The sequence below is a fragment of the Falco peregrinus genome, chromosome 2 (genome assembly GCF_023634155.1).
Source record: "Falco peregrinus isolate bFalPer1 chromosome 2, bFalPer1.pri, whole genome shotgun sequence".
NCBI lineage: Eukaryota > Metazoa > Chordata > Aves > Falconiformes > Falconidae > Falco > Falco peregrinus.
The window spans coordinates 81,007,574-81,029,597 of record NC_073722.1 but is presented as its reverse complement, the minus strand read 5'-3'; the positions used below and the strand labels follow the sequence as shown (position 1 = coordinate 81,029,597).

Here is a 22,024-nt window from a genome sequence, read left to right as displayed (position 1 = left end):
TTTTAAGACTCATCTTTACTATCTTTGAAGCACCGTTTTCAGATACTGCATACCTTTTGGAATGACATTTGTATTTTGTGGTTTTTTTTGTTTGGTTTTGGGTTTTTATCTCTTAGAAATCCACACACGGGTCACTTGTGTCAAAGTTTGTTAGCTGAGTTAAGTGTCTTTGAGAGCTACAGTCATATATACAAGTCTGCAGTGTTTTGTTGTTCTTTCTGAAGGACTTGTAAAGATCACAGCTCGCATTAATAAACCTTACAGTGTTAAATTGCATGTATTTATGTTCCACACAGGTAAAGGACATGGAAAATAATTAGTCTCTTATTACTTTTGTCAGCCAAATTGAATTAGAAATTCTGTATATAAACATTATTATCATATTCTTCTAAATATATTTATTCCTTAAAAAAATCCACTGCCTATTAGTTTAGTTTAACTCACTCCCCACCCCCCTGTGCTGCCATTGCCTCCTTGGATTTACTGATGCCTACGGAGCTCTCGTACTTCTGAAGCTCTCGCACTTCCAAAGCTCTTGCACTTCCCGCACTGGGTCTTTCTGGGGGTTCATGTTATTCATAGCACCCCAGACAGTGCTGTGTTACAGACGGGTGACCAAGGCAGTGCTGGGCTGTAGCTGTTTCTGAACAGTGCTTGCACAGCGTCAAGGCCTTTACTTTTTGCTACTCTGACCCCCTCACAGCAAGAAGCTGGAAGGGGACATGGCCACGACAGCTGCCTTGAACCGACCGAAGGAATATTCCTTACCCTGTGATGTTCTGCTTAGCAGTATCAGCTGGGGGAAAGAGGGTGGAAGGGGAGACATTGGTGGTTAAGACATGGCCCTGTTACATGGGCTGGTTTCCAGGAGGCGGCGGGGCATCTGCCTGCTGGTGGAAATTAATGAATTAATTCCTTATTGAATTCCTCCTGAATTCCTGGAGGCGGTGGTGGATGGACTGGGTGGGTGCTTACCTGCCAACCAGGGTCAATCCACCACAGTCCCTTAGTAACAACTTGAAAACAATGGACAATGTCAAATTTACTAAAGCAAATATTTCTAATCACTAAAACTGAAAATGCTTGACATTTCTTTTTAGCTTTCCTTGATCTGTAATGCTGCTGCAATCTAACCTGACGATTTAAATGCTGGTCTGTGTCTACGCTACTTTTGCTAGTTGAGCTCCTTGGGAAAGGTAGCAGAAAGCCATCACAGCTCTTTTCCGCAGGGAGGGTTTTGAAGTAAAAAAAAACCCTTCACAACAGTGTTGTTTCAATGCCTAACACAGGAATTGTATAATAAATAGATTACAGTATGATAGTTTGTACTATGGATAATTCAATTACCTCTTTAGTGCCAGCTACTTGATCAGGGGATAAGTTACATTTTCTGTTTATACTGTTGTTTCATATAGGAGCATATTTAACTCCCGGAAAGCTACATATGCCTATGGAGGAAACATTAGCCTTTTACTACACTATTTATTCAAAATTGACAAATCTGTTCTTCATGTGAAAAGTTACCACGGAGGAACAGTTAATATTATTGTGCCATACAGCAGTTACTACCTTGGTTCTTGAGACCAAATCGTAAACAGCCTTTCTGATATTTAACAAAGTAAAAGGGGAATTCCAGTCCATAATTTAGCTGCAAGTTTTGCTTATTTTGATCATTGTTGCTAAAACTATTCAGTGTGGTTTTTAAACAAAGCAATACTCAGGGTGTTTTGTCTGACTGAGAATTAAGCTAGTAGCTCTTTGTGATTGTCAGTGAGATATATTTCAAATGAGCATTAAAATGTGTGAAAAATTGTTCAAACTACGACCTTTTTAAAACTGCTGTTGCTGTGATCCACACAGTTCCTGCTCTTGGTGACATTGGGGACGCATCAGGCAGGACAGAGGTTTGCCTGCTGTGCCGCAACTGAACAGTAATCAAGCATTTGAAAAGCGATCAGCCATTTGAAAAGTGACCAGCCATTTGAATAAAGGTCCACGTGTCCATGAGGAGGCAAACATCTCATTTCCCACTTTGTTTTGGAATGTAAGCTGTTTGCCACCGGTTTGATGTTAAATGAGTAACTTTTCAACAGTTAATATTGTCTTTCCAAAGACAATAGGTGAGAAAGAAAGACACGGTGAGTGCTAGTGCTAGGTACAGCTGAGGGTTTTAATTGAATGTAAGGAATTGCTGAAGCTGTGGTAAGGCCATCAGTCTGTTTGCACCCAACCCAGCAGCGCAGGCACCCCAGACCCGCGCAGGTGTGCCCCGTTCCCCGGGGTAAGGCACGCAGCCTGGCCCGAGCCCACGGACGGCTCTGCCACCGCAATGGTCACCGGCCGAACGCGAGCAGGTTTACAGGGCTTAGCACCGGGACGTCACCTCCTGGCAGTGAAAAGCGACTTCGGCAGCGCTTCCCGGGTTCCCACGGGCACAGCCCCAGCCTCAGCCTGGACAGCAATGTCACCGGCGGGGACCGACAGCCCTCCGGGCCGTGGGCTTGCAGGCGAGACGCTGCTGCCCGAGCCCTGGGCGTGGGGCTGGTGGCACTGGCGGCGGCAGACGCCGGGCGGCCGCGGGGCCCAGGCTGCGCCGCGGCTCCGCGGGGGCGCGTTACGTCACGCCGCCACAGCGGGTGCCCAACAGCCCCCCGCGTAAACGGGGCGGCTCATCGGTCCGGCATCACGCAAGGTCCTTAACGTGGGTGCGGCCTGGGGCGGCTGCTGAGCCCCCCGGCGCGGGGCGGGGCGGGGGCGGGGCGGGGGCCGGGCGGGGCGGGGGCCGGGCGGGGGCGGGGCGGGGCGGGGGCGGGGCGGGGCGGGGGCCGGGCGGGGCGGGGGCCGGGCGGGGCGGGGGCCGGGCGGGGCGGGGCGGGGGCCGCTGGAGGCTGGGGAAGGTGAGAAGCGTTTCAGCCCAACGGGCAGAAGCTGCTTTTACACAGCGGTGGTTGCCGTTGTGTTGCCATTTCGCCTCTGTTTCTTTCGTGGTGTTTTTGTTCCCGGTCTTCGGTTGCATTCAAGCAGAGGAGGTGCGATTCGGTTTTTCTCTTTTTTGGGGAAACTAAATTCTGTGCAGTTAGCTGAAGGGAGCTGCGAGGTGCTAGTCAGAGAAGGACGCACACGGGCGGGGCTGCCGAGCTGTTTCTGACCGCCAGATAACACTCTTGGAAAGTTTCAGTATTTCAGGTTAACAGCTGGGTATGCAACACTTACTAATCTTCTTGATATTACAGGTGTTTTCTTCTTTTACAGACTGTAGTTTTGCATATTTCTTTAGAGGTGTAGTACTTTTTCTGTTTTATTCCTAATTTACCTTTTTCCTAATTTATCTTAATAAGAAATTCACTTTATTTGGATACACAAGACAGGCATACTTGCTTGTTCCCCTAAGGGGATTTAGCCTGACACTTCAGGTAAAAACAAAACAACAAAAAAGCGCACGTGCTGTTGTAATGTCTATATCTATTTCTGTTAGCCAGCCACTGACAAATACTGACAGAAAATTTCAATCAAATTCTAAGAAGGTTGAAATCCTTACAGAACTTCCAGGCCCCCTACACAGGAGGGGGCGTTTCGGTGTTTTTGCAGGGTGTGTGGGTGTGTGTGGGTGTCAGGCAGGGAAGAATAGAGGAGACAACAATACAAGACACAGCCAAAAATTGTTTGTATACACAGGCAAAGTAAACTGTTGTATGAAGTACCCCAGATTACGTGGCTGATGCGGAAAGAAAACCATAGCATAGCAAAGTAATGATGAGCCACGTGTGTGATTTACGATCGCTCCTACTTTTGAGAGCTTCATGTTCTAGTTAGTGGCATGAAAGATTATTTAAGTTGAAGATACCCTGGAATCGTTAAGGTTCAGTCACAGAATAGTGAGAGAAGTGAATAAACATGGGGGCATGCATTTATATTTTTGTCACTTTAATAATTTGTAAGAAATACATAACTGCCTGTATAGAATTTACAGAAGATGTGCATTAAAACTACTTTGCATGCAAATCCATGAACATGACCATAAGTGAGATTTCTTTACACACCACCACCCTGCCCCAGATGACTGTATTCCAGAGGTATCTTCAGAAAAATGTATGGAATAGAAATTCCTAGTAATGTGTCCAAAAGTTTGGCTAAGCTGGTTAGTTTGGAATGCAGATCATGTAGTAGCCAGCTGTTAAAACTGTATTGCCCAATAGAACACAGGCTCATGCAACAGCCATTCAACCAAAGCTGCTACCGTTTAAAACCAAGGCATGTGCTGTGGTAAGCCACTCTAATGACATATTTAGAGACTATTTGGTAACATGAGTTCAAAAACCTCTATTTCTTTAGTTTCTTAAGGTATGTGCTGATAGTTACGCAGGGGAACTTTATTACCGTGTTACATTGACAAAACATAAATAATTTTTATTTACTCTCAAATAAGCCACCCTTTTCTATAAATATTGTACCATGCCTAAAATATTCCTAACCGCAATAAAAAAAATAAAAAATGCTACATTACTGAAGAATTTGATGTTCTAAGAGTGCTGGATAATGAGTAATGCAAACTTAGTGTCATGTTCAGTGTAATTACAAGCTGTTCTTGCTAGTGATAACAAAATTTGTCGAAGAACTGCTGTTAAAATACTACAACTTTTTTTAAAAAAAAAAAAGTCTAGAGCTTTAGTATTTATGGGAAGATCCTGTTCATTCTGGGGTCATGCACAGTGTTAATGCCCTACCAGTGTTAATGGTTAGGTGGTAATCAATCTTTTTTTTTTTTTTTTTTCCCTCTTACTTCTTTTAATGAAATGAACCCTTACAAACATTAGTCTTGGTTGGGCCTTTCATAGTTACTATGTTGAATCAAATTGCAGCTGCAGAGTTGAAATTGTCATTTACAGAATTGTTTTAAATAAAAGGGGATGGGGAGGGAATGGGACTCCTGACCCCAGAAATCAGCATCAGTTGTTTGTACACAAGATATCGACGTACTGTGCTGTCTCGAAAAATAGCTGCAACTGTTTTTTAGAGGGCATATAGATAATGCTGCAAGTTATGACAGAAGCCATGAACGCAAATTATTCTGTTAAGGAAATAAATGAAAGAAAAACTCTTGAGTTTATGGGAGAGGGCTCAACATGCAGAAAACCTGTGTGTGTTTCAGCATAGGGCCAACTGGAGAATGTGGTGATTCATACACTCATGAATTTCCAGTTTCCATGCGCAACTTTTCTTTGAACTGATTAAAGGAAAAATTATATACTCCTGTGAGCCGTTTGCATGTTAAAAAATCCACTTAATTCCCAAGTGTAAGTGATGCCATTGTGACCTGAAACTTGCTTGACTCTGGTGCTGTTAAACTGACTTTTAGGTAGGAAACTTGTGTGAGGAAACCTAACTGACAGCTTGAAACTGTGTTTATTAAGATTTGTCTTAAAGGAGAAGCCAAAACAATTTCACTTTCTTAATTTTTTTAGAAATAGTCTTTCTTTTTGTTTGTTGTTTCATTTTATGTCTGTTTAGACATAAATGTTTAAGTTTCAAGAGAATGTGAAAAACCTGTATGACTGCTTTGGCTGTCTGAGGCATAATACATTTTTAATGATATTTCTTAAAAGTGTATTTTTTTAAAACTTAAGGCTATGATAACTTGAATGTTTCCTGACTTACTTTCAAATTGAACAAAGTACGTTTGATTTCCCATAGTATATAGACCCTCTCAGAATGCATGGGTATGACACTTTTTTTTGCTGAAAATTCAGAGTGGGTAGCTAATATGGGTACGTATTTTCCTATTGTTGCATTGTGGCACTTGACAAATGCAGACTTACATATCATCACATAAGCAATACCAATGTAATTGCTGGAATAAGATTAGCATTCATGGGTGGATTATTTGTCATATTGATTTACTTGCTCTCAGTCTGTTAATATTGAATATGCTAAGTTGTTTATCTTCTCTATGAATTATGTCCAGATATAGGAATCTAAGTTAATCCTGGAGTAGTTTACATTCTAAATCTAAATGCTTTAGATAGGTGAACAGCCTTCAGAAAAACTTGGTGTGTTTTTTTGGTTTATAACTTGGAGGGAGATGGTGGTGATGGCCATCTGAATGGGTGCTGCAACCTGAGCAGTTTTGTCGCAGAAGACTTACCTGTCCTGGCATTAAAAATCCAAACCCCCAAACCCCTTCCATTATAACTCTAGCAAAAGTATACCTCCATTAATAACAATTCCAGGAAGGAAAAATAATAATGGGGATTTCCTGAGAGTCAGTGGAATAGTCAGGTGTTTCATGAACGAGCTGCAAGCCACAGCCCAAATGGGTTTAAAAGATGGTTTCTTGTTTGAGAATAACAAGATTCCTGTAGCTTTATACCTAAACAGGAAACAGCTGTCTTCCAAGATGAAAACTTTTGCTACCTAAAGGAACTACCTTTATTGGAAACTAAAAATAAAATGATTTGCCAAATATAGTGATTCTTGCAAGTAGGGCTGGGACAGTGAAAAGCAGCAGAAGTTGGTTTTGCTTGAGGAGTAGTTCATACACTGAGTTTTCATTCTTCCTACCATGGCACAGACAGGAAGATCCGTGCAACTCAATGAAAAGCCTGTTAGGTAAGAGTCCTGAATACCCTGCAGTACCCCTGCCAGACCTCGCTCAGGTCTGTCTAACCAAACATACTGGGTCAGACTGGTAATGAAGCTGTGCTTTACTTGCCTTCATCAATGAAACCTTCTTATGATTACAAAAGTTCTTTGTATATCGGATTTTTACAGCTGTATTTTTAAAGGCTTATTTGGCAATGAGCTAAGGGGATAAATTTGTGTAAACAGAAAGGTTACTGTCAATGTTGTATCATCATATTAGGTCAAATGTTTTGCATTTTTTTCAGCTCTGACAACAAAATGCAAGTGCTTTTTATCCGTAGCTTGTAAATCACCCCTTACTAAGGCTATTCAAAATGTCCGGTATCTCCTTTGTTTCACTGGCTTATTCCTCTGTGAATTAGAAGTCTGATTGTCCCAATATTTCATTAATAATTCCTGAGAAATGTAAAGAGGAATCAAATCCATGCCATTACAGAGAACCTTGTTTTCTATTGGTAGTCTTAAAATTCCTAGATCTGTGTCACTACCTTATTTAAAAAAAAATAATAATTAACTGCTTAAAAAAACCTGCCTAAAAAAAATTTATTCTGAAGGCATTAAAAATAGCTGAACTTAAGGCAAAGACTGTATCTGAAGAAAGAGTCAAGCCTCTGTTGAGGTCAATGGGAATATCACTGTCCGCTTCAGTAGAAGGAGTTTTGTGTGCAGTGATGTATGCAAATGTATGTATTGGTTTGGAATAGTTAATGGTGTAAAATGGAGACATTTATAAAACATTTCATAACAAAGCAATACAGTTTTTCATTAGGGCAAAAAGCTTGTTTGTTTGTTGATGTACGTGACTGGTATACACTGACATATACCGATATTATAAATATCGATAAATATTATGCAAGTCATTCTCCCTCATCTGAAAGTAGCTATTTTGCATTCAGGCATCAGATTCAATTGTAGTACTAAAATGAAGTCCCAAGTGAGATCTTGAATCAGTGTCTACTTTCACAGCAATACACAGCACAGTGTCTTGTTGAGACACCTCTCAATAATTTGGGGCAGTTGTCAGGTTGAGATCTTTATCTTCCAATTCAGAAAGCAGAAATAGTAATGATTTATGGACCTTGGTCTCAAACTGCAACAGTTCCATCACTTCAGAGAAGTTCTGCAATTTTGTAATGTGTGTACGTGACCTGTGCTATGAAGTACTCTGGGACATTGCAAGACTTTATTTGAGGTAGCGGTAGTAGAAGGAAATTTGATTTACATTCATTTATGTCAGTTAATGTCTGTTGCTTGTATATAGTGGTGATACGTTGGCACAGGAGTAATACTGGAAATTTTTAATGTGGAATTTGGTTTGCCCATTTCAAGTCAGTTTGGTACATGAGGAGTTAAACTCGCCATCAGCCTGGTCTATACTGTTTCATGCAAGTGTATAAAAATCCCTGTAGTGTAGTTATATCAGATATGCAACATCCGAGGTGAATACATAGTCCTCTCAACTTTGTTGTCAAAGTGTTATAAAATAATACAGCAAAACCATTCGTCATTAGAGCCAAATTTCATGGTTGCATACTTTGTGTAGTACATTTGTCTGCAGAAAATCTGTGCTGTATGAGAAAGTAGAGTCAAAGCACTGTTGTCTTAGGTCTAATAGACCTGTAGGCTTAGGAAGAAAAAGTGGTAAGAATTTGCTTCTGCCACTAGAAGTGATAAACAAATTCTTAGTGGCTAGGAGCAATGTGTGACAAACTATGGTCTTGACATGTTAGCTTTTCACCTTGCAGTGTAATACAAAAAAATTATGCGTTGCCATTTGTTTGTTCGTACGGTTTTTTTTATGGGGCAGCCAAGTGTCATTCAGCTAGGCTGTGAGGATAAGGGAAGTATTGCAAGGAGTTAGAAAACTAGGTGTGTATAGTATTTGGAGATCAGATTCTTATTTGTTCTGGAGATTAGGAGTGTACAGCAAGAGAATAAAATGGAGTGACTGTGAAGGGCAGTGTCTGTTCCCACGTTTGGAGACATTTTAGTATTTTTATACTTATTTTTGGACACAATTATGGTATCAGAACACCTATGTAATTGAAGTTTTGGTAATTGCAATTGACAATTCTGGGTTTTTTTTTCTTGCCATACCCTTTTCCTCACCCAGAAGTGACTACATAGTTCTGTGGCAGCCAAGATGGAAACTGAGGATATACTAAGGAACTACTGTGGTGCACTTCCGTTTTTACCTAGAGAACTGCTGCTGATCACAGTACTTACTTGTGCTGCTGCCACCACGTAAAATAAGATAGAGAGTGGACGGATGGCTCTGGTAGTCTAATGTAGGCAATCCATTGCCATGTTCTAGGAGCAGAAGAAGGTGTGAGTTGTGGGCAGTAGAAACTCCTTTAACTCTACTGCAGCCCTCTTAAAGCTCTGTTTGTTATCCAGATCCCATTTATCTAACTGAATTACCACCAGAGGCTCATCTGACTCCTTCTAGACACCATTCACTTGATCTATCAGTCCTGCTGTTCCACCCTGCTCTATTCCCCGAAGCATCATTGTCTTGCCACCACAGATGGTTGGGGCTTTATTTCTTCTTCATGTTGGTTAAGAGCCTTGACACAGCTCTAGTTATTCTTGCATACCAGTCTTGATGTGTGAATGTCTATTTTATCTGCCTGTCCATCTTTGAGGAGTATCTGGATGATGCTTTTAGTCATATGGTTTACTTGTAGGTAGTCCTGCGAGGAGCAGGGCATTTGGCTTGATGATCCTTATGGGTCCTTTCCAACTTGAGATACTCTATGATCTAAATTCTAGAGAATACATTGTTCTTTTGCATGCAATAGCGTAGCAATTTTAAGGCAAGAAACTTCAATCTACATTTAAGAAGACATGATTTATTAGTATTTTTTTTAATGAAGAGTAAATCTAGTATTGTTACTAGATGTTGCTCTTAGTTACAGTTAATCTGACACATGACAATGACTAAAAGTATACCTAGTCATGATAACAAGATTAAATTGGTTTAATTTCAGGCTGACCTATGTTAAGCATGTCAAGGATGCAACAAAGGATATATTCTCACTTTGTTTACATAATGCAATCCTTTTTGTGTCTTGCATGCAATTAAACACAATGTAAGTAATATCTCAAAGCTAGCTTTTTTATTTTTTTATTTTATAGGGTATATGGGTCAAGATGGTCATTTCGAATCATGCGAAAACAAGTACTGCGGTCTTGGTAGGCACTGCGTTGTGAATGGGGAGACTGGCCAAGCTGAGTGTCTGTGTATGGAGCACTGCAAGCCACATTACAAGCCTGTGTGCGGTTCCGATGGAGAATTCTATGAAAACCATTGCGAAGTGCACAGGGCTGCCTGTCTGAAAAAGCAAAAGGTCACCATTGTACACAATGAAGATTGCTTCTTCAAAGGTAAGTGCACCTCAACAATATCTAGAATATTTCTATTAGGTATGTGTTTTCACACAGTTCAATTAAAGCTTTATAGAGGCTAGGCAGAGTGTGCAGTGAATAAATGACTCAAAAAGTTAAGTATCTCACTCCAGAAATATCTTATGGCTTGGTTGTGTGGTTGGTTTTTTTTAAATTTTTTTATTATTACTACTTTTACTTAGTGCTCTGGGCAATCACCTGTTTTTAACCTGAATAAACCAGTTCTCTTGGAAATTAATCCATGGCATCTTACAAATGTGGCTGTTGACCTCATTCATCTGAATGTACTTACAGACCCAAAGGATATTAATCTCTGTTTTAGAAAAAACAATTTAGGATTTCAGAGGGGTTTTGTAAGCCTGCAGAACCTGTGCTTATGTTTGGTGTTGAAGTTGATAGACCAGCAGCTTGTTTAATGGCTAAATGGACCTTCCTTGCTTTGAATTTGGACAATGAAGAGGTTTACCTGCATATTTACCAAAACATGCAAGTTTAGCTACTTTAGCTGAGAGATAGACTATATGTTAAGCATCTTATACTGAAGATGTCAACAAGTGCAACTTGCTCTTTTTTTCTGTAATTTGAGCACACCTTGCAGGTTTCTGGAACCCTGCCAATACAGACCTTGATTAATCATGTTTATGAGTACTTTGATGGATTTGCAGCAGCATGATTTTCCTGGTTTAAGCAGGCAGATGGCTTTTGGGAGGGGACAGGAAATGTTTTTAAATAAGGCCATTTTTAATGAGTCTACCTAGGGGTTAAAGTAAATCACATTGTTTTGGAAGACTGTCCTGTTTTTGTTAACATTACTATATGTTGTGGATATAGTTGCCTTCGTAATAATAGCATCTAGTAACTAGTACCACAGAGAGAAGTCTACTAAAATATTTCTGTTAAATGAAATTCACCTTGTAGGGAACATTCATTTAAATTACAATATTCCACTTATACTTTAATCAGAATTTTCAAGATTCTGTACTTTTTTTGTTCAAATGAAGGAAATTTTAGTATTTTCAAAGCTGAATTTTTCACTAAATTTATGGTTGAGGAATTGTCCTTTAAATGGAAAACTAGGCTTTATATTACCAAATCCAAACATCCCATGTCACGCACAAATATCAGTATCTTCATTATTATGAAAAGGTTTTAGTAGAACAATCGAATATTGGGAGTGGGCAGGGGGAATCAACCAGAAATTATCTTTTCTCATGAACTTAATTAAAGAAAAAAATATAATGCTTGCACAGGTGGGCTTTATAGAACTGTTTCTTGCTGAGTAAATGGGGTGACTGCTGAGGTGAAGTGACTTTCCTCCATTACCTCCTTCAACAGACATGCTAAGTCAGCAACTTCATCAAAACACGTTAAGGGGCAGGGGTTCATAGACTGAAGGGGTATGTGTGGAAATCTTATAATGGGAAATATTCTTGTAAGTAACAGTGAAAGTTTAAATTTGCTCAACACTAAATGTGGACACTGTATAGAAGTTATGTGTCACCGCAATACATGTCATGGTTTTTGGAGGTAGTGGAAAATTAGTTGATTTTAGGAGTATTAGCATGGGGTTTGTAGGGAATGGTTTGTGCAATAACAGCAAAATGTGCATGCTTCTGTCTTGTGTCTTAACAATCACAATCTCTTTTTAAAAAAACTTTTGATGTAGTACTCTGACAGAGCAAATGACAGCAACAAACACGAAAATGTTTAAATTCATGGGGCTAATTTCAGTTCTTCAGTGTGCTATATACAATACAAATAAATTCAGAACATGTTTGAAAAATTATAGTGGTTCTTTTTTGAAGGGGGGGAAATTTAGTGAGATACTTAATGAAATGGAAAGTGAGACAGTACTTTAGCTAGAAATATCCAAATACTGCCTAAAGTTTTATTAATTCATATTTATGTTTTAAATTTACCACATCAGTTTCATCTGTCTTGTAGTGGTCAATGGAATTACTGAATGGTGTTCAACTTGAGATACCTAGTTTAGATGCTGGATTAAAAAGTAGGTTTCTCCTTTAGCCAGTGACCATCTTCAGAAAAGGACAAGGGTATCCAAGTGACTTTCTCTGAGTTTCCTTGTGAAAACTGTTACTTATCAAGACACTCAAGTCATCTCATTCGGGCACTATAACTAGATGCCTGCAGATAGTATGAAATATTTAATTTTATTGCTTCTTTGTCATCTTATGTTGACTTCAGCAGTGTTAGCTCTCCCCAGTCCCACTTGTTTATTTTCCTTTATTTGGTATATATGGGCCTTACCAATCTCAATTTCTGCCTCCAGCTTCAGCTCATTCATTGCTGTAGTGCAGCACAGTGACATTAAAGCTTTGTAGCCATTCATGGCTGTTGAATGTCCCTCAACATTCACTATGTAGATATGGTGAAGGAGCCAGAAGATTTCAAACTATTTTTATGGGATTCCTTCCTTTTACAAAACACTTCTGAGCTAGCCACTAGTACATTGCCTTCAGCAGGGTTGAAGTCCTAGCAGTTAGCAGGTCAAAAATATTAAAAAACTAATAGGAAAAAGACCCCTCAACAGTAGGACTCCTAGCTAGAGAATCAATATCCCCATCAATATCCATGGTGTCAGAAGTACCTGGCCTCCTTGTTAGTTTGTTCTTGTTAGTTTGGCTGGCATCCTCTAGCACCAATGATCTCAGTTCAACGAGCTGCTTCTGACATCAGAAGAAATCAAAAAGGATCTTATGTTCAGAAAACAAATATTCTGAGCATTTTGTTTAGTCTTTCACAGAATTCTTTAATAAAGGCTAATGTGAACTGGGGCAGGCAAGAGGGGAAAGAGTGTCAGTATGCCTACAAGATGCTGTTACATGATATTGTAGTCCCTGACAACAATGACTATATGTGTGATGATTGCAATGAAATATCTTCGCTTTCTGGTTTATTGCTAATTGGTTTATTTTCAGATCAAACAACTGTGAATTTGGTCACTTTTATCTTTTTTTTTTTTTTTTTTTTTTTCTGTTCTAAGTTTCATAATTATCTCTAACAAGACTATGCTTTGGGTGTTTTGGGTTTCAGTTCCACATACTGGTTTGATTCCCCCCTTCCCCCTCCTTCTTGAGGGGAAATATTTCGTCATGAATAAGTTTTAAGTTTTAAACAGCTTGGGTGCTAAGCTCAAGATCAGAGAAGCTGTGAAATACACATTATTTAAAGGAGTAAGCTTACCAAGAAAACGATTTAGTATTCTGTATCTGGAGAATGAAATTTCATAATCAAATGTTCTGTATACCTGATTAACATTACAATAGCAGATAAGTAGCTATAATTATTTAAATAATACGTCTTGTAACAGAATGATTTATAGTTGATCTCAAACATCATGAGTTCTTCTTAATGGTTTGAAAATTACCCTTTTAAATGCTACATGATGAGTGAAGTTAAAGGGCTGACTCACTAAATGAAAGAGATCTTTGGTTTATATGTTGAAGCTCCATTAACACCACTGAGAAATCAGTGTCTTCCCTAAGCTGTGCATGAAACAACAGACAAAAACCATCACATTCTTCAAAGAGTCTTGTCTAAACCATTTGATAAATGCATTTTAAAGTAGTGAAAGCTACCTATGTCAAAACTGTTCTCTCCTGATATGCTGTTTTTCTAAAACTAAAACTGCAGATTCTTGTCCCTTACCTGCCTTTTATGTAGATTATTTGCCACTAAATCTGTTAGCTAGATTTTTATTCTTCTTTTATGCCCAGATTCATTGGACTCCTTCCTTTTTCATTGTCACTTGCTGTCTTTATTGCCTCACACTGATTCTCATACATTTTTCTCAAATACATGTGGAACAAAAGCATAAAAGAGTAGTTGAAGTAGAAAGTTCTGAGTATCTCTTTGTCTTTCACTGATGATTGAGGCTGTTAAAAAAATTGTGCATTTGTGACATGGATCAAGATAATTACTTTTTCTCCACTCTTGTAATTTTTCTATCATTGCTTATTGGCAAGTCATGATGTCTTACATCAGACACTGAATGATTTTTTTCCGAATGGCTTGGTTAGATGTTGACGGTGACCCTCTGAGTTCCTTAATAAACTGTCTCAGTTTCTTCTGGTATAGAGGAAAAATGTATTCTGCAGAGAAGCTAATTGCTTTCAGATCCATAGAAAAGGGGATTATATTAGAAGCATTTCCATACCTGTTGAGTCCTCTGTTTCCTGCCTGTGAAGCCCAGTGTCCTATGACTGGATGTTGGTGAGTGCAAGTTCCACAAACACATTCAGAGGTGCTCTCAGGCCTTAACTGTCTAAAAATGTTTTACAATATTTAAGATTATGCTAAGAATCTAAGGAACTCTCTGTCTAAGAGTGACCTCAGATTATTTTTTCAACTGCTGGGAGAGCGAAGGAACGGGGAAGTGAACAGCTGGCTAGCTGCTACTTTACTTAGCCTTGGTGGTTATCATATTTGTGGCTTTATTAGTTTTTAAATCCTTAACAGAATATAGCAGAAAGTAAGAGAAAAGAGAAAGCAAAGGAAAGGAAATAATGGAGTGAAGCTAAGGAACAAGTATATCAAGGAGGAAAGAGAGATGGCTGAGTGCCAGCATGGTGAGTTCAGTGGTGGGAGAAGAAGAAACACGGATGATAAAAGAAAGGAAATACTAGTGACAAAAATCAGTTCAAAGCTTAGATTATTCATTAAATCTGATATCGACAGTGTGCATTGAGAAGTCTGATATGCTGATGCCATTCTGAGTTGGCACGGATTTTGCTGGTTTGCTGACCACGGTTCTTTGGCCAGGTGGCCTCTGCGTGCTCTCAGCTTCCAGTGCCCAGACTGTTCTCCAGCCCTGCACTTTGTGTGTCAGAGCAGCTGATTGTTTTGTGTCAGAAAAGAAAGCTGACCGTCTGGCTCACTCTATGCTTGAAACTATTGTGTGACCCCTTCCTGGCTGTCACTAGCCGTAGCTTTAAGAAACCCCACAGGGTTCAGATGGACTAAATTGCTTTGCTTTGTGAAGGGGCACGGTGAATGCCTGTGTGCTGAATGTGGAAGGCTGGAGGCATTATTCTTCTTTGGTTTCTTAAAAGTTCATTTGAACTGTGTGAGACAATGTACTGAATGGTGAATGCCCCACATGGGATGTCAGATAAGCTTCAGTTACATTTTCATTTTTGTGTTGCCTTCAATTACTTAATTTTCCTAAATTTAGGCTGGGAAATCTAAATAAGAGACTAAAAACTTCCCCAAGACAAACTTATTCTTTTATTTATTTTATATTTTTTGCACCCTGAGCTGCTTCTACATTTTACATTAAATGTATTTCTATACAGTGATGCTCTCAATCATTATGACAAACAGCAATTTACTCGGAATCCTCAGGAAAGTAACACATGCTCCTATCTATTATGACTTTTATAGAATATTTCTGGAGTAAAGGTTATTTAATGTGTAAGCTTTTGACTTATAAGTAGCTTCCATAGCATCATTATGATATTCATGTTATTTTACTTCTATTTCTATTTTCGTCTCATTTCTCATTTGGTGGATCTTTTAGTCTGTTAAAGTCTGTGAGCTTCAGATTTCTTACTGCCGTTGCTGAAATCGGTAGATTTCTGAAGACTGCTGTGGTGTTTGCTTTTCCGTTTGTTCCCAGAAGAGAAAGTAGAAACTTAGGTAGGCAAGTTTGCTGCAGATACTAAGTTGTTCAGGGCAGTGAGAGTAAGAGCTGACTACGAGCAAATTCAGAAGGGGTGTGGGCAAACTGGGGAAAGTTCAGAAGACATCAACAAGAATGCTCAGAAGTACTAAATGGCTTCCAAGGGATATGAAGGGGTCTTACAAAATCATCAGGGCATGCTGAAGATGGGTGTGAGTAGATTGCCATGTACTCCAATAAAAAAACTAAAATATATCAAATAAAGCAGCAGGAAGAGGTTCAAAACAAGCTTTGGTGTTAGTTTTGTGCGCAGGCAGATCTCGTGAGTAAAAGCAACACAGGATTTCACAAGCAGACTTTGCAAATACTAGGGAAAAGGCTGTAGGATTTTTCTTCTGAAAGGAGGCAGAGGGAAGTGAGTGAACTAAATCCTAACAGTAGCCTGCAGAAAAGATCTAGAATACTGCTCTTGCCTCACCAGTGACTGCAACAGGATTAGTTCAGTCATTCTTTTCTTTTTTTTTTTTTTTTATGTGATTTGTACCCTAGGTGAGTGTGGTCTTAGTCTGGTTCCTGAAATATTGACATACTCATTTAGAAGCACTGACACAGACTTAATCTTATTTGATGTTCATATACTTCAAAAGCAAGCATATAAGTCTCTGTCATCACTTTCTCTTCAGGAAATATTTCCTCTGGTCTTAAATATAAAACTTGGAACTCTCATTATTTAATGTTGATCATTAGCCAGTCTTTGAAAAGAAATTTAGGATATGTTAATCTGAATGATGTTCTGGTGCAGTGTTTTCATTGTAAAATAACTTCTTTTCGAAGATGTCTTTGCGTGTTTCTCCAGCTATCAGTTGGCTTCTCTGATGTTCTCAAACACATCATTGTTACACTCTTTTCGAAAGCTTGAATTTCTGCAGATAGCATACACCCTTAAGGATGCTGCTGATAAACTGTCAAGCTTCATCTATCACTCCAGATGTATGTTCAGCATAAACTGGATTATGAAAAGAATTATGAAAAATCTTTCAGAACTATCAAAAGACTAAAAAGTAAGACAGACTCTGCTTGGTCTTTAAACATGTTTGAAAGAACATAGGAATTATTTGATTTATATTAGGAATTCAGCCCACAATCTACATATGTTCACTTTAATGCAACACTTACTATTTAAGATAAATTTCTCAAGTATGAATTCATGCAGGGATTGAATATGTTTTTAACTATTAACATTAGTAATTGCATATTCATAGAGTGGTAAAAATCACTGTTAATGGCAGGTATATATTCTGCTTCTTTCAGCATTTTGTTGGAAAGTCATGCTCTAACCAATGGAAAACTGGTTCTTTTTATTGCCTGTTGAAACCATGACCCAAATTTTAGCACAGTTCCCCTAGTCTCCTGTCCCGATGTGATTCATCTTCTTGAGTTGCATTACTCATGAGATTTGAAAGACTGTTGTTGTTTTTCATCAAACAATCTGTGCAAGATTTGCCACAAACATCTTAAATTGCCCACAATTATCTTAAATTGCCTGAACTAACAGAGATGCAAGGCCTGTGTATGTAATATGTGCCATTGAATCTTCAGAGTGAAGCTGAGTGCAAGATATTTATGAGAACATACATATAACATGCTTAATCTAAAACCTAAATATTCAACATACCCCGCATTTGTTGCTGTTGGTGATATTGTACCGCTTCGCAACTAAAGCCTAGAACTCTACTCTCCTTTCTCCTTTGATTTAAATTCATGTTTCTAAAATGCAGGATGGGACAGTAACAAGTCTCAAACACGTTATAAATCTAGGATGTTTTTTGACTTGTTAAAGGCATACTGCAAAGACGTTTTCAGTAGCTGGAGTAGTCCCAGTCTTTGTATATTTATTCCTTCAACACTGGAATGAATGTATTAAAGAAACTCTAACCTATTATGTATTCTGCATTCATATAGTGATGAGGAATTAGTGTTCTCTAGTTAATCTCTGTACAAAACTTAATGAAGTTTAAAATTGCTTGTCGGGGCATCACTGCTGTTTGTTACCACACAAAGATATGGGTCTGTGGACATCACAGATGTTTCACTGGTAGAAGAATTTGAATTTTAAAAATTTTTCTGCTACCAGTAAGGATGTTGAATCTGTTCAAAGAAGCTGCATTTATACTGAAAGCTGCATTCTAAAGTCTCTGTCAGTATCACTGAATCGGAGAAGCAACATTTTGAATGTAGATGTGATTATGCGGGTTGTCTGTTTTCTTCGTATACGTGGCAACTTAGTGCCTATTAGTGATAATATACTTTATAGGCTGTATGAGCTTCAGGAATTGGAATGAAACTACATTTAGTGGTTTTGGGTTTGGTGTTTTTTTTTTCCCCACCCTTCTCCAGGTAAATGAGAAAGAGTGCTTAAGGGGAGAAAAACGAAACGGTTTTAGTGATTTTGGGCTTCAAATAGAGATACTGTGTTTGCATGAGTGGTTTTCCAAAAGCTGGTAATGCCTACATATTTGCCAAACATAGTGCAAGAGTTCTTCCAAGTCAGAATACCTGGGTAATACTTACTAGAAAAAGAAAGAACCTTGAAATCTTTTTCATCAGATATGCATATATTGTTCATTCTTGGTCTAAATTAAGCTGCTCTTGGACATTATGTTTTTTATGTATTGAATGAAGTGCCTCACTCACCTTTTACTGTAACAAATACAGCGTAAAGTTGGCAGTTCAATTTGCATTTGGTTAAATAGTGCAAGGGTAGTTATTTTTAAGTGTTTTTTATAGAAGCAGATGATATGCAGCTATCTGTTTTATCATTCCTTTCACAGACGGGACCATGATCAGAGAGGGACCGTGTAGTATAGGACTGATATGATGAGGCCATACCTGGGGTCCTGTAACCAGTTCTGGCCTCCCAAGTACAAGGGAGACAAGAGTGTACTGGAGGGAGTTCAGTGAGGGGCCCCAAGATGATTAAGGGGATGGAACACCTCTTCTGTGAGGGAAGGCAAGGACTGATCAGCCTGGAGAAGAAAAGGCTCAGGGGGATCTCATCAGTGAATATAAATATCTGAAGGGAGGATACCAAGAGGGTGAAGCCAGGCTCCATCAGTGGTGCTCAGTGGGAGGACCAGAGGCAGTGGGCACAAACTGAAACACAGGAGGAACATTGGGAAACTTTTTTATTTACTGTGAGTGTGACCAGGCACTAGCACAGGTTGCCCAGAGATGTTGTGGAGGTCTTCCTCCTTGGAGATACTCAACGCCTGACAGGTCATGGTCCTGGGCAACCATCTCCAGGTGGCCCTTCTTGGGCAGGGGGGTTGTGCCAGGTGACGGCTGAAGGTCCCTTTCAACATCAACCATTCTGTGATTCTGTGGATAAGTGTCTCTGAGAAACACGCTTACCTGTGCATCTTCGGCCTGGTTTTGAAGGGGCAGAAAGTAGTGTGCAGTGCTCTGCCTTAGCCAGTAATTTCCAGTACTGTGCCATGAGAACTGCAGAGAACAGAGGAAGAGGAACAGAAGTAGACTTCTGGCCAAGTGTGATCAGTGGAGAAGTAGCCTTAAAGACCTACTAGTGTCCTCCTTTCTAACCTGGTAACTTGAGCTTCCCTGTTGCTGCTGGGACAGATCTTCTTTGCTCTTCCCCTGCTAATTCAGTAGTCATAAAAAGATTAATGCCTTGCTAGGAGTACAAGGATTGCACAACTATGGGTCAAATAATCTCTGCATTGTCAATTTCTGTGCTCATATGACCTGTAGAAAAAGTTTTTGGAAAGGCAAAATAGACACCGCACAACTTTATATGACATTCTAAAATAAATATCGGTATAGTCTCATATTGAGAATACTGAATGTGCTCAGAAATGGAAAAACAACAGGGAAGGCAACAGTGGTCCATTATGTAGCCACACAATGACGGCATGTACTCCAAACTTAAACATTCTTGCTGTCAATTGTAATTCTCAAATTATTTTCATTAATCAGGTTATTTTTAAATATCAATATTTGGGCATTATGGGGTAGTAAAAATTGTTACACGACTAATCAAACTAAATTTAAACTTTTGTCATAAATGTATAGTAAACATAGCAAGTCTTATCTTTAGGCAGATATTTGAGGTTTTTTGTTTAGAGTATCAACAAATCATTAAACTAATGCACATTGATTTGTCTAATGCAAACTTTAAAAAGTTTTAATTAAAATCATGTCAGAATTATCATTAGGTCTTTTGGGAAATTTGTCTGATAGAACATATTGTTGGCTTTTAAAAAATCATTAGCAGTTGGGTACAAATACAAGGCATTGGCATAATAGTTGTAATTCAAGTCGGTATACCAACTGAAAAAAGTGATAGCTTCTTCAACAAACACTGGAGAGAATTAGACATGCAAAAATGAGCCTACATTTCCAATTTCAGTAGCTAATAATTGGTGGGGAAAGTACAGCTACAGTGGTAAAACCCGTAAGTTACAAGCTGCCTCTGGTGGTTTGCTGTTTACTCTCCCTTAACATTGGATAGTAGAAATATTTATGGGTTCACAGTAAACAGAAAGTAGGAAAGTAGCATTGTCTTTTCAGCATTATTTTAATGTGTAGTGCCTTAGAGGAACCTGAGAAATGGGATATGATTCAGAGCGTCTTAATCTACATAGGTAGCATTACCTGTTTTAGGCAAAATTAAATTTCTGTAAATATTGTAGGTTTTTTCATACTTTCTGGAATCTACTGGAAAGTGCAGAATATAAGTAATGAGAGGCAAGAACTGGATACGTGCAACTTCAAATTCTTAGTAGATCACTACCTAGATAACTTCCAATTTTTGGCTTTGTTTCATCTCCGTTTTGTGACTAGAACACGTTGTGTTACAAAGATGACTTCCTTCAGCCTCCATCCATGCTTAAGATGACAGCTATCAGATTTTTTTGTTATTTCCCCCACCCCCACCTCCCAGCCCCCACCCCCCTCGAAGTTATGGTATGGGCAAACGTGAGAAGTGACCAAAAAATAATTGTCTACAGGCAGTTTCTAACAGAAGGAGACTTGGGGTGGTATACTCTGTTAATTGTATCATAGCTAGGTAAATAAAATAACTAAGGTAGCATGGTTTTGATATATTCAAATTATTGCCAGGATTTGGCAGTTTTTATATACTAAATGCATTACCTTAGTTTTAAAAAATCAGGAAGTTACACCACTGTAGCAGAAAGCATTGCCAGCAAAAGACAATGATCTGAGGCTTGGCAGAGACCTGTAATAAGTGGAGTGATCCAGTGACAGCATTTTGTTTATTTGTTATGGAATTGTTGATGCCTTTATTTTTACTATTTTATTACTACTTTACTAGTACTCCCTTTAACATAAACTACAATTTAAATAAAGCATATGATCAAATTAAGGGAGAGATTTTGTCCTGAGATAAAACAGACTTGGCTCATATTGAAATTTATATGGAATGGACCAAAGAATCCTCCAGCTGAAACTGATTTAAGATGATTAATTTTAGGAATGCAAAATAGTTAATTTTTGCCTCAGTGTGATCTAGTTCTCTTTGTTTCACTCTTTATCTCTGTTTGACTCTTCCTTTTGCTGTCACTGAAATTATAGAGCTTTGCTACTGGTATTGAAAATATATATTAATATTTATAAAATTTATATTATTTGAAGTTTTTACTTTTCATGTAGAAACTAGATTGCTTGGGAAAAAAGTTATTTGAGATTATAAAATGTTTCTACTATCACTGGCTGTAGCAAATGGACTCTTCCTGATACTCAAGCATAGAGTAAATTAAATTTGATAAACTGGGCAATGAAATCTAATTAGGTTCCTTAGTTTTCTCTTTATCTGTAATGGTAATGTGGATTTAATTTAAATTTGTTGAAAGCAAACAACAGAAATAAAGGAAAACAAATTACAGAAAAAACAGGGTGGACTGTAGCTCCCCCTCCAAAAAAAAAAAATAAAAAAAAATGCTCAAGTAAAATGATACAAAAGTTCCACTTGCTAAGAATGATGGTTTGTATTTTTGCATTGGCTTTGGGTGCAATTAAATCCTGAACTATATTCTGCCAGAAAAGTTTGTCTCCCTCAGGGCTGGAACAGATGGTGGATTTTTTTTTTTTCTTTCCACCATTTAGAGACCAAGACTGCTGAATCTCTAGAAGAAAAAGTGGTTTTGCCAAAGAAAGCTGCTGAAGTTGGCCTTAAAGCAGTAGAGCTCTCAGCTGTATTCTCAATGGGGTTATTACAGAGACTCCCAGTAAACATGCAGTGTATTGAGGCTTTGCTTTTAGCAGTGTTTTAATACAGATTTGATATCTATTGATGAT

The 22,024-nt window shown here is 38.6% G+C and overlaps 1 protein-coding gene across 4 annotated transcripts in view; it reads left to right on the top strand.

The window, feature by feature from the left end:
* Nucleotides 1-22,024, top strand: part of FSTL5 (follistatin like 5) — a 322,297-nt gene that overhangs the window by 86,822 nt on the left and 213,451 nt on the right. For all 4 annotated transcript variants that reach the window (XM_055797132.1, XM_055797130.1, XM_055797131.1 and 1 more), the window contains exon 4: nucleotides 9,778-10,026. In XM_055797132.1, the coding sequence (XP_055653107.1) occupies nucleotides 9,778-10,026 (249 nt within the window). The remainder of the gene's footprint in view (nucleotides 1-9,777; nucleotides 10,027-22,024) is intronic.